Source organism: Prunus dulcis, chromosome 1, assembly GCF_902201215.1.
Source record: "Prunus dulcis chromosome 1, ALMONDv2, whole genome shotgun sequence".
NCBI lineage: Eukaryota > Viridiplantae > Streptophyta > Magnoliopsida > Rosales > Rosaceae > Prunus > Prunus dulcis.
The window spans coordinates 28633245-28644428 of record NC_047650.1 but is presented as its reverse complement, the minus strand read 5'-3'; the positions used below and the strand labels follow the sequence as shown (position 1 = coordinate 28644428).

General features: G+C 36.8%; 2 protein-coding genes across 9 annotated transcripts; one reads left to right on the top strand and one right to left on the bottom strand.

The window, feature by feature from the left end:
• The first annotated feature begins 2374 nt into the window (after window positions 1-2374).
• On the top strand, window positions 2375-8176 carry LOC117615104 (protein ACCUMULATION AND REPLICATION OF CHLOROPLASTS 3). Of its 6 annotated transcripts, XM_034344216.1 has the most exons (16): window positions 2375-2863; window positions 3065-3123; window positions 3374-3438; window positions 3707-3841; window positions 4263-4311; window positions 4445-4557; window positions 4643-4714; window positions 4891-5001; window positions 5105-5286; window positions 5415-5681; window positions 5784-5857; window positions 6033-6436; window positions 6976-7080; window positions 7191-7328; window positions 7445-7611; window positions 7897-8176. In XM_034344216.1, exons 1-16 carry the CDS (start codon window positions 2529-2531, stop codon window positions 7964-7966), a joined length of 2346 nt encoding a protein of 781 aa, XP_034200107.1. In that variant the 5' UTR covers window positions 2375-2528; the 3' UTR covers window positions 7967-8176. The 6 variants fall into 6 exon arrangements, with proteins under 6 accessions (XP_034200107.1, XP_034200034.1, XP_034200387.1 ...); XM_034344143.1 differs by lacking the exon at window positions 7897-8176 and having other exon boundaries at window positions 7445-7890; XM_034344428.1 differs by lacking the exons at window positions 3374-3438; window positions 7897-8176 and having other exon boundaries at window positions 2807-2863; window positions 7445-7890.
• A 400-nt stretch (window positions 8177-8576) lies between these two features.
• Window positions 8577-11179, bottom strand: LOC117623899 (uncharacterized protein At4g15970). Of its 3 annotated transcripts, none has more exons than XM_034354932.1 (4): window positions 10806-11179; window positions 10231-10596; window positions 9274-9716; window positions 8577-9096 (listed from the first exon to the last, which is right to left on the bottom strand). In XM_034354932.1, exons 1-4 carry the CDS (start codon window positions 11031-11033, stop codon window positions 9033-9035), a joined length of 1101 nt encoding a protein of 366 aa, XP_034210823.1. In that variant the 5' UTR covers window positions 11034-11179; the 3' UTR covers window positions 8577-9032. The 3 variants fall into 3 exon arrangements, with proteins under 3 accessions (XP_034210823.1, XP_034210814.1, XP_034210832.1); XM_034354923.1 differs by having other exon boundaries at window positions 9274-9755; window positions 10806-11178; XM_034354941.1 differs by having other exon boundaries at window positions 9274-9755; window positions 10231-10591; window positions 10806-10982.
• Window positions 11180-11184: the final 5 nt, after the last annotated feature.

Below are 11184 nucleotides of genomic sequence, written 5' to 3'. Positions count from 1 at the left end.
GGTACTTTAAGAAAATGCTAAAATTTCAATAACTTAATTGAGTGGTCAAATGATATCGGATTCAAGTGATTTTTTGTAGAGATGATCTTTGAATGAGTATCTACAAAATAGACGGTTTGGAATAGTGAAATACAATCCGGAGTGGGGCCTACAAGGGGTGTCCCTCAAATAAGTTTATTTGAGGGATCCCTCAATGGAAACTCTCTGTATATATAATCTTAACTGGAGAGTGCTCACTAAGCACTCTACAAAGCCAACACATAAGGTTATTTAGGGTGGCAGATTATTTCAAGCCACCCAAGTAGTCTAGCAACCTATAGGCTAGTTATGTGGCACAATATTAAGCTTTCATCTATATATTTGCCAGACTTTAGTTTCCTATAAATAGTACTACCTAAATACTTCTTGTATCATAGGTTCTTCAAGTTGCTTTAGTTTCCTAAAAATCGTAGACAAAGAAAAAAAGAGTGAGAACTAAAATGTGGTGAGATTTTGGAGAAGCTCAAAGTGTTTGGACTTGCGACTGGAGTTATACAATAGCTTTGGATTTGAGGGAGGGGTTTTCTTGGGGAAGCTTTACATAAATTGATTTAATTAAATATTGTGAACACTATATTATGCTTGGTAATCTTATTTGATTATTATTCTTGATATTGGGTGTTTACATGTTGTCAATTATCATTATAATTTGATTAATATTGACATGTTCATATGTTATCGGTGGTGGTTGGAATTCTTGAGTTGATAAAGAAATTATGGAAAATAGGGTAATGGGAAGGTTCTTTGGTGTAGTTGAGTCTGACCATTGTAGGGACCAAGTTTAGGCAAGCCCATGTGCACAGTAGATTAGGAAATCGGCAGTATAATTGTCGATTGGGTGATTTGGGCTTCGAGATCAATGGTGTAGACAAGATGACTAGCAAAAAGGGAATTATGGGATAACTGATATGGGTGTTAGTTTATATAATGGGGCATTTAGAATCACAATGGTAAAATGCATGGTATGGGACATGCAGATTTGCTTCCCCCTATTATATAGATTAACGGGTTGGGTAGAATTGAAGTTCATTCATACCTTGCATAAATTGTACATTATAAATCTCGCTAATTACATAAGACATAGGATCCCTACTGAATATGTAGTGCTCACCCCTTAATGAATTTATGCAGGTTTTGAATGTGACGAGGAAACAAGAAGAACAAGTTGTGGATAGTTTTGGATGTTTTGTTAAAAGTCTGTTATTTTTCTATTATTTTGCTTGTAAAATTACAATGTAAAGTACTTTGGTTTAAATAGAAGTTAATGTTCAATCTTCATGTTTCTTAATATTTAAATTTTTAGTTTTAGTTTTTCTTTTACCTCACACTCCCAAATTAAAAAAAAGAAACGAAAAAGGGATGTGACAAATATAGCCTACATGTTTGGAGATGGAAAAATTTAGGGCTCGTCTGGTAATGTATTTAGAGAGCATTTTTGAAGAATGTTTTCATAGAATGAAAACGCGTCTGGTAGATTAATTAGAAAACATCTTCAGAAAACAAAAACAATGAAAACGTGTCTGGTAGTACAATTTGAAATAATATGTGAGTTATTTTTATGAAAACGTTTCCCATGAGAATGAAAACAACTTTTTTTTGTTTTCTACAAGTACACATGAACTTGTCTTCATTTTATGAAAACATTATTAGTGTTTTCTGTTTTTGGGCCACCGAACATGTTTTTGACTCATTTTTGTTATCTAAAAATGAAAACAACCCCTTAAAACGTTACTGAACAGGCCCTTAGTCATACACTATTTTTTTTAAAATAATATTTTGGAGGGCTAAAATTATAGCCATGGACTACATTTAGTCTTATGACTAGAGATGGCATTACGTTCGATTCCCCCATCTCCAATATCTGTTGTATAAAAAATATTAAAAAACACATTAGAGAGAGTAGTTAAAATATCGAAATTCAAAATTGTGGATTGAGGTGTGTTATTATTTATTTATTTTTTGTTACAAGTGGGTCGAAACCAAGACAAAACATGGAGAAAAAAATTAACAGATCACAGCCCTCTCAAGGGCCCTTCCTAGCACAACATCCAATAAGATGTTCGAAATAGAATCCGGAGTTGACTCAAAATTATGAAGCCCCAAAGGTTATTCATACCCCGAATTAGCAAGGCGGTCAACAATTCTATTTTGCTCCATGTTGATACGAGAAATCTCGCAAAGTGCAATCTTCAATTAGACGGCGTGGTTGAGGTGGGTTATTGGGTTGTGGGTTTAATTATAGTGGGCTGGGATATTTTTCCTGCGGGCTTGGCCTAAGCGGAAGTAACCAATTTTGTTTTTATTATATATTTTTTAGTTAGCGAGCTGAACAGTCTGAACTCGCTACACTCCATCGATAATCAAACAACTAGTGTCATTCTTTGAGGTTCTAGTTCTCCGTCCTCAAAATCCTCCCGCCCAATCTGCCATTGAACCCACCAACTCCTGTGGAGGGAGTTTTGTAGGCATCACATTTCTTTTAAGCAGCAATGGAGCTTCCCGCATTCATAAGTTTCCGATCATCTTATGCTGTTCCTCTGTGCCCTTATTCTTCAAACCGTGGATTTATCTTCAACAAAAGCTCCTTCAGTTACAGAAGAAAGTACTATATAAGCTGCAGTAGTTGCAGCCGGAAGCCGTCTTCACTTCGAATAGCGGCGAGTTCGGCCGTCAATGGACCTGTCGATGTGGACTGTGAAATGAATTGGGACGATTTTTGGGGAAATTCCGAGTTCGTTGAAGTGGTCGGTATTGGCAGTCGCAAGGACGCCGTTCTCGATTTTTGTCTCGAATCGCCGTTCCAGTTTTCGTCTCTGCGATTTTGGTGAGCTCACTATTGTTTTTTTGTTACGGTGAATGCTTTTATGTTGCTAATTTCGTAGTACAATTTGCCGCAATGCAATGCTTTAAGCTGAAGCAAGTCTAGTATATTGATGTTTATGTATGCCGATTATCCATTGTAAATATGTATGTGTGCGAGATAATTATAAGAAATTTAGTTATATACAATGGACTTTTTTTGCAGGCAAATTCTCATCAAAGATCCATTGATTGTGCAGTTACAACGACGGATCTTTGGAAAAGGTTCAGCGCTTATCCTTTCAGATAGTCATCTAAAATTTTTACTAGAAATTATTTTCTGAAGTTGCTCTGCATTGTGGTGTAACTGTCTCACTTTATTGCAAAGTATATTTAAATCTTCATGATATGTGCTTTTGCTAGTGTGTTTTCTGTTAATTTGTAGCAAACATGTACAAAAACGCGCTTACTTTTCCTAAGTCAAGTATAGACTCTTTATATGATATATTGTTTTTCTTTTTGGTTATTGTTGCAGATGCGACTCCGATGAATTTTGAAGCCCCATTGTCTTTAAAGTCATGTTCAAAGTCTATTATCCTTGTTTGTACATTTCTTACCTATTACTTGTTTTTTGGCTTCCTCTTGTATATCTTTATGTCTAGCATTGTCTTTCTCAGCCCTTTCAGGTCTCTTCATTGTTCTATGGAAGTTATTGGTGCCACTTAATTTGATGAATGATTTCTTTGATAAGAAGGGTTATGATACATAACGTAGCGGAACATACTTTATATTCCCCTACAATGTAGGTTACTCTGTTTCCTATATGAAACTGATTGGCATCCAATTTTTCTGTTACTTTTATTTCTAGGTGGCAAGTGCAGGATATGGCTTGGACCTCATGATAGCGATTGATATTCTGAGAAAAATAAGATCTGCAAATGGATTTGTGGTCGCTATTATTATGAAGCCTTTCAGCTTTGAAGGACAGAGGCGCCAAGATGAGGTACTGTGTGATTAGGAGCTTTGATGATGCCTGTTGAGTTGGAGAAGCCAATAAATATCAAATATGTAGCATTTTTTACAAAATGAATTATTTTGCTATGAATCTTACGGGAAAAGTTTAAACTATAAAAGTCATAAAACTTGGAAGTAGTAATGGAGCCAAGTGTGAATGTATCATAATTGGCTCTCTTGAGAACCCATTGTCAAAGTCTCTATGTGGTATAATGTCCTCCTGTAAGCATTAGCAGATGTCTGTTTATCTTGTTTAATTACTATGTTTCAAATTTTTGTTGCAACATCCATTCACCTGAGGTATAATATTCATTGAAGTTTTCCTATGATGTATCTAAACTTAGAGTTTCACGATAGGCCTTCCCGATTGAATCCATGCCTAATCTTGCAACTTTTAATCTAATTTTCAGGTGAAAGATCTAATGGAAAAACTTCTGGATCATACAAATTTATTTATTTGTAAGTTATATTTTCTGTTAGATGAAGATTTGAAGTCCCCCACATTACAGCAATGCCTAAACCAGTTTTCTAGTCAATGCTTTTCCCCATCAACCATAAAGTTGCACATGATGTGGTTTCTTTTCAAATGCAGGCATTGACACTGACATGTTACTGAAAAAGGACTTGGTAACTTTAGATGAAGCTGTCAAGACTGCAAATAATGCTGTTTTATTGGCAGTAACTGCTGTATCCGTTTTAACATCTGTAAGTTTAGTTCTTTAATGTCTGTTTGGTTGTCTAAGTTAACAGTAGCCTGGTTGTGACGTGTTGATTGCTGGTGCACTTATAGGATATACACAGAAAACTTATTGATGCATCCCATGATGATGTGAAAATGATCGAAGTTTCAGAAGTAATTAAAGTAAGTGTTCTGAATCATACCATACACCTTTGTGCAAGTTATTATGAGCTTTATTAAATAGTTTTTGTTTGCACAGTTTTTTCTGTTTTGTGTCTCCTCTTGCCCAAGTTTTATTTCTTCCTTTCTGTCTCTTACCAATGCTGGTCCTATTGTGAGGCTAATGCAACTATGTACAGATTCTGGAAGGATATAAAGAAGCAAAAATTGGATTTGGTGGTGGTTACAATATTGAAACTTCAATATTACGATCTATGTATGACTGTCCTTTCCTTAGTGTGGGTGTAAAGGTATGACCTTATTGAGCTAAATGGATGTGGTGTGGTTATAAATTTATGCCACTGTTCTGATCTTTTGCTGCTTTCTGAATTTTCTTTTTTCTCTGTTGCATAGGACTGGGATGGTATGATTATATGCATCCTTGCAAGTTCGGGCACTATCGATAACAGTGATGTACAAACAATTTTGCGTACTTTTCGTCAAAGTATGGAATATGAGGGGGAAATCTTAATTTCTACAATTCATGAACCTAGTCTAGAGCCCAACCTGGTAGTCACAACGGTTCTTATTGTAGGGTAACTTTTTTACTTCCTGCCTTATGTTAAGTATTTAACAGTAGTATTTGCAACTTGCTTTCTGCCTATCCTGATGCATGATGGATCTTGTTTTTAGCTTTCTAATGTACATTTTATGCGATTACCAGTTTTGCTCCGAAACAGGCTTCTCAGAAAAGTAGCATATTCTCTGGACTAGCCCAGCATTTTCCTTTCATTTATGATCTTTTCAGTAGACACCAATGGCAATCAAATGACACTCAGAAAAACCCATCACCTGAAAATGCATGCTTCTCTGAAGAGATAGATTCACCAGATTCTAGTGAAATGGGAAATAGAAATGCTGTTGATGTTGTAGCCGAAGGTTTTGATAAGTACTCTGAAGGACCGCAGGCAGACGACTTCCAATTTTCAAGGTTTGTTGGTTTCTCTATTTTAATTTAGTTCTCCTAAAGATTTGTCTGCTATGCATAATCTTAAAAGCTTGCATAAATTTTTTGTTTTTGGAGGAATTATAGGGGGTCTGAACAAAATGATGATGGAATGTTCGAGGCTACCGACTCTTCTAGTTCATATGATCCAATCACTGAAGGTAGCACTACTATTACTTTTTTTTATCCTTAAAATTTAAATTACTAGTTTCCAGTTTGATAGAGTAGTCTCTGCCTGGTATCCTAGTAATCCTTCAAAGCATTCGGCATTACTTTTCATTCCTGAAGTTCTTACATTTGACTAATCATAGTTAAAACTTAAAATGCATTACCAAGAACTTCCTGCCTTTCAAAGACAGCCACTTGTTAGTTGGAACTTGGGACCAGGATATCAGCTTGCAAAGGATTGGGCAAAAGAGAGGGCAGCTGAAGATGGAGCTACTGTGATACTAGATAACCTGAGCACCTTCTGCCTTCCAGTCGGTGTAAGGTCTCCAGAAGAGTTGAAAGATAGTGTCAATATCTCATTTCCAACACAAAACCCAGAGACAAAAACTGAGAATGATGTGAAAGCGCAACCAGCTGTCAATTTAAGCATGTCTTCTTGGAGTTCATTTACCGACACAGGGCTTGAAGCAGTCAAAGAATTTTATAACACAGCATCAACACTTGTAAAAGGAAAAGATGCTGATAATCCTAAGAAGCAAGGAAATCTCTCTGTTCGTGCTGCATCTATGCTGGTAATCAGCCGTTTGTGAAAAACAAAGCTTAGTAATATTCACATTAAAGATGTTCATGCTTATTGTAATAAAAAAGATGCTCATGCTTAGTAATAAATTATGTAATATAAGGGCCTGTTTGATAACCATTTCAATTTTAGTTTTTAGTTTTCATTTTTTGTGCTAGAGTATAGAGGAAAAAGAGGGAGAATGGAAGTGAGAATGAGAATGAAGATGGGATTGAGAGGGAAGATGAGAGGGAATGATGGGAGGGAGGAGTAACAAAAGTGAAAACAGAAAGTAAAAACTGAAATCTATTTGAAATTGTTTTCACTTTTGTTACTTATCCCTCCCATCCTCCTCTCTCATCCTCTCTCTCAATCTCATCCTAACTCTCATTCTCACTCTCATTTTCCTCTATACTCTAGCACAAAAAATGAAAACTAAAAACTAAATGGTTATCAAACGGGCCCTAAGTTTATTCTCTATATTGTATTTGACCACTTCTTATACTTGCCAGAACATGAGGATTTAGTTTTTGTTACCTATTCTACATACAGGAAGCCGAACGAGATTCACCAAAAAAGTGGAGTCCAGTAGTGGAGATGCAATACAGAGGGGGAATCTACGAAGGACGGTGCCAAGGAGGACTTCCTGAAGGAAAGGTATTTTTCAATGAGACTAAAAAAGTAGCTGAAAATCAAAATTCTTGAGGATGTCATGATTTGATCTGTACAAAAGGATTTAAATTCTAATCCTGAAAAGAATTCTACAGGGTCGTTTGCTTCTTGGAGATGGAAGCATATATGATGGTATGTGGCGCTATGGCAAAAGATCAGGTCTTGGTACATTCTACTTTAGTAATGGGGATGTGTTCCAGGGATCATGGAGGGATGATGTCATGCATGGCAAGGTAATTTATTTCGTGTAATATCTGTTTTATTTATCTTGACAGTTAAACTCCATAAGTAGATGCTGTCCTGTAGATGATATCATTCTGAAATAGGTTGTTTCTATGGTCATATATAGGGTTGGTTGTATTTTCACACTGGGGACCGATGGTTTGCAAACTTCTGGAAAGGAAAGGCCAATGGGGAAGGTCGTTTTTATTCAAAAGCTGGTGATGTATTTTTTGGCCATTTCCAAGATGGTTGGAGACATGGCCACTTCATTTGCATCGATGTTGATGGAACAAGGTTTGTGTTTTCCTATGACTTATTTTCTCCCCTCTTCGACTACAAAACAGGGCTCACCTCTCCCTCTGCAAATGTTCTATTCTTACTAGAGAATGTGAGCTTTCACCTTAACATAAGGTTGCAAACAAACTGAGTAGCTCGAAAACAAGGCTTGTTAAGCCTACAAGCCGTGTCCGAGGCAGCTTGTTTAAATGTTATGTAATTTAATAACTAGTACTGTTGATTGTATCCACTGATCTTGATCTCATATTATATGATTTATGGCCATGATCTCTATATTTACAGGTGTTTTGAGAATTGGGATCGAGGCGTGCTTGTAAGTCAGAAATTGGACTCTGATATTGGTGAAGGATAAAGAGTCAACTTGTAATTGTTTGTAAATTAGTTTTTGTTCTTTCTATTTATGCGTTTAAATTTTTTTTGTATAATAGTTGTTTAGTATAAGGGGGAAGTATTTCAAAAGGAAAACAATGGAGTCCATGATGATTCATGGTCGTATCGTATCGTATGCATTTTTTCCATGTTTGGACAAAATGATATTCTAAACTATTCTTACTTACGTAAAGGGAACTCCAACTAGAATGTAACAAAGTGGCTAAAAAAAGGTTTTACGCTTACTGCTGGTGCAAATAGCTCTAAGCTGGAAGAATAGAAATACCAAAGAAAAGAGACTGGAGAAAAAAGTAGATATATACCTGATTTCCTTTTCTGTTAGTCGTACTACCTGACATTGGAGAATTGCCTTGTAAACGTTATGCGGAGACAAATCCTCTCGACTTAGGTTAAAATGAAAAAATTAAATTAAATCACACGGTATAAATTAGAGAATGAAATGCATGCCAGTTGGAGGAATTAGAGAATATTTTTCACAAAAGCCAAGTTTGCAAGTCTTTTTGGGAATACCATTACGTGAAGCCATACTGAACTTCATTTTTACTATTTATTTACTGAATTTGCTCCAACAGTTGACATTGAAAAGAGGCATACTGAAGTCACGATTATGCTTATCAAGATCCTCACAAACACTTGCCGGCCGTTTGCATAGTATAAATTGGAGCATCCAGAAAATGCTACCAGTTGGATAACAAGATTGACTAAACCTAAACCTTCGATATTTTTTGAACAAAAATCACTGACCAATAGATATGAAAATTGGTCTAAATGATACCTACTCCAAATTCTTTGCGAATCCTAGCAGTGCTAAGGGACCCAATGCCAGGTTCTGTTCTCTTTACAAGTATTTCCAACCCCCACCATGTCTGGTTTATGATCACTTCCCCCCTTGGGGCTCTCTCTGGTCCTTTACCACAAACTAATACAATTTTCTATCATCGAAGAAGGTTCATCCCCACGAATGTCCTTGGCATTCAAACCTGGAAAGCACCTGTGTGGCAGAGGCTTCAGAACTTATACAGCTCCATTCAGTCTTGCAAATCCTGTGGATTATTGCTCTCCGGTGCATCATAGCGACGGAGAGAATCAAGGCTGGAGTGAAATTCACAAAAATTAAGAACCGTATTAGAAAACAATGGTTAAACACTGAACAAGTGATGGCGATTATAGATGTATGCTACTGTATTAAGAAACAATCAATTCAGATTTAAAAAGAAAAAAAAAAAAAAAATCAAGGCATCCAATATCTTATGTGCTTGCTTTCCTTACCTGCAATTCTGCGGAACCCCCCATGGTAAGATCAAATATCTCTTCAAATTTGGTCGCAAGGACATAAACTGCTTCCAATTCTGAACCATAATTCGAAGGTCATGAAGCTTGCTATCTAGACCATAGCAACAATTTGCATGCATTGTACAAACTTGATTCAAATCTTTACTAGGTTCACAAAATCCACCAAAGTAAGCAGTATCCAAAAATTTCATTCTCAGTCCAATAGTAAAGGTGGAAGGATGAAACTTGATTATATTGAGGACATCCTGATCATGAAATCCAGGGTAGGTTTCCCGTGACGAATACCAAAATTTGTAGAACTCTATTGACCTGTTATTGGACTTTACATAGTTAAACCCTCCGTTGGGTTTGTTCTCTAAATCATCTGAGCTGCCTAGGAAATGGTCACATGCGATCTGGAAATCAGCATCCATATAAAACTGTGGAAATGGATCCCTAAACCACATAACATCAGCATCCTGGAGGAGGAAAGACCAACGACAAAGGAATTGAAAAAAAAAAAAAAAAAAAAAAAACCAAGGTTGATGAGATTTCAATCAATACGAAACATATCAAAGTACAACAAAATGTCCCTAATCAGTATGAAATACAGAGGGGTATGCATTTCTGAGTCTTACAGATGTATTTTGCAATAAATACTTGAATACCTTAATCAAGAGGTTGTGTAATGAGATAAATAAATAATGAATCAACAGTCACAGAAGATCTGGCAAACATACCTTCGAGTAAAGTAATTCAAGTCTAAGATCTTATCATCAGGTTATGTCACAAATTATGACCAAAAAGAAGGTTGTGACATAAATAATTTTCAAAGTTGGTAATTCATGTCTAAAAGTTTCTCATCAGGTTGTATTGTATCATATAAATAATTTTCAAATTGAGAAAATCAAGTTTAAGTGCCAATGGGTTTGTAATAGTAGCAGAAGAGATTACCGTGAAAACAAAATTGTAGCCCATCTCAAGAACAGAGCGCAGAAAATCAATCCTTGCCCACATCATCTTCAAGTAATGAGGGGTCATAAAATAAGCCTCTCGACGAAAATCAACCCCTTGAGTGATAAGAGCAAAACAATGGGTATGCAGCTCCAAACAACGGTGAAATGCCTTTTGATCCAAGGCAATGATCACCAAATGGTTCAGGAGCCTGTGGGTGCCAACTCCAATCTTAAAGCTCTCGAGGAAGAGATCGATGATTGAATCGGGAGCTGCCCATGCTTCATTCAAAGTTGTTAAAATCACAGTTCCGTCTTCCATGGCAGCATCCTTCAAAACCTTTTGAAGCCTATGTTGCCCGCTAACCTACACAAGTTTCAAGCTTTCAATAGGTACAATGCAATTCAGCTAAATTGTATACTCTTTTCATTCACCAAGTAGGAAATGCACAAGAATTGAGAACAACACAAAAGACCCATTTTCAATAGCTGAAGGAAATGAAGAACAAAATTCGAAAGCACCGCAATACACAAATTGAAAGTAGAAAATAGATATGAGAGTCAGTGTACACTCACGAGAGGGGAATTGTTGGCAGAGAAGAGAACAGAGGGAGACGAAGAGAAGCGAGGGAGAAAGCGCAGGGCATTGGAGTCGTTGTAGAGGAGCAAGCACGAGAGGCAAACCGCCACAAACAACAGGAACCGGCGGATGAGTACCACGGATTCTGGAACCATGGCGGCGGCGGAGTCAATGGTGAGTGTACGGAGCGTCGTCGGCGGGAGACGCCTCCGGTGCGGATGCATCAAAGGCGATGGTTTGGCATTTGGGCATGTTATCGTTGGCAAGTAGCTGAAGAATTTAACTAATTAAATTCATCAATGTCAAAGCCTCAGTCGCGATAGCCGACGCGGTAAGTAGAACAGATAAATGCCAATGTTATCGTTTACCAAAAAA

What these genes read in the sequence shown, in the direction of transcription:
- LOC117623899 (XM_034354923.1), bottom strand. Translation starts at nt 11,033, where the DNA reads ATGCATCCGCACCGGAGGCGTCTCCCGCCGACGACGCTCCGTACACTC. An exon ending in CTGCCAACAATTCCCCTCTC is followed by an intron (nt 10,597 to 10,805) that starts GTGAGTGTACAC and finishes AAACTTGTGTAG; the next exon opens with GTTAGCGGGCAACATAGGCT. An exon ending in GGGGTTCCGCAGAATTGCAG is followed by an intron (nt 9,097 to 9,273) that starts GTAAGGAAAGCA and finishes ATTTCACTCCAG; the next exon opens with CCTTGATTCTCTCCGTCGCT.
- LOC117615104 (XM_034344143.1), top strand. Translation starts at nt 2,529, where the DNA reads ATGGAGCTTCCCGCATTCATAAGTTTCCGATCATCTTATGCTGTTCCT. An exon ending in AAGTTTCAGAAGTAATTAAA is followed by an intron (nt 4,715 to 4,890) that starts GTAAGTGTTCTG and finishes AACTATGTACAG; the next exon opens with ATTCTGGAAGGATATAAAGA. An exon ending in ATATGATCCAATCACTGAAG is followed by an intron (nt 5,858 to 6,032) that starts GTAGCACTACTA and finishes TGCATTACCAAG; the next exon opens with AACTTCCTGCCTTTCAAAGA.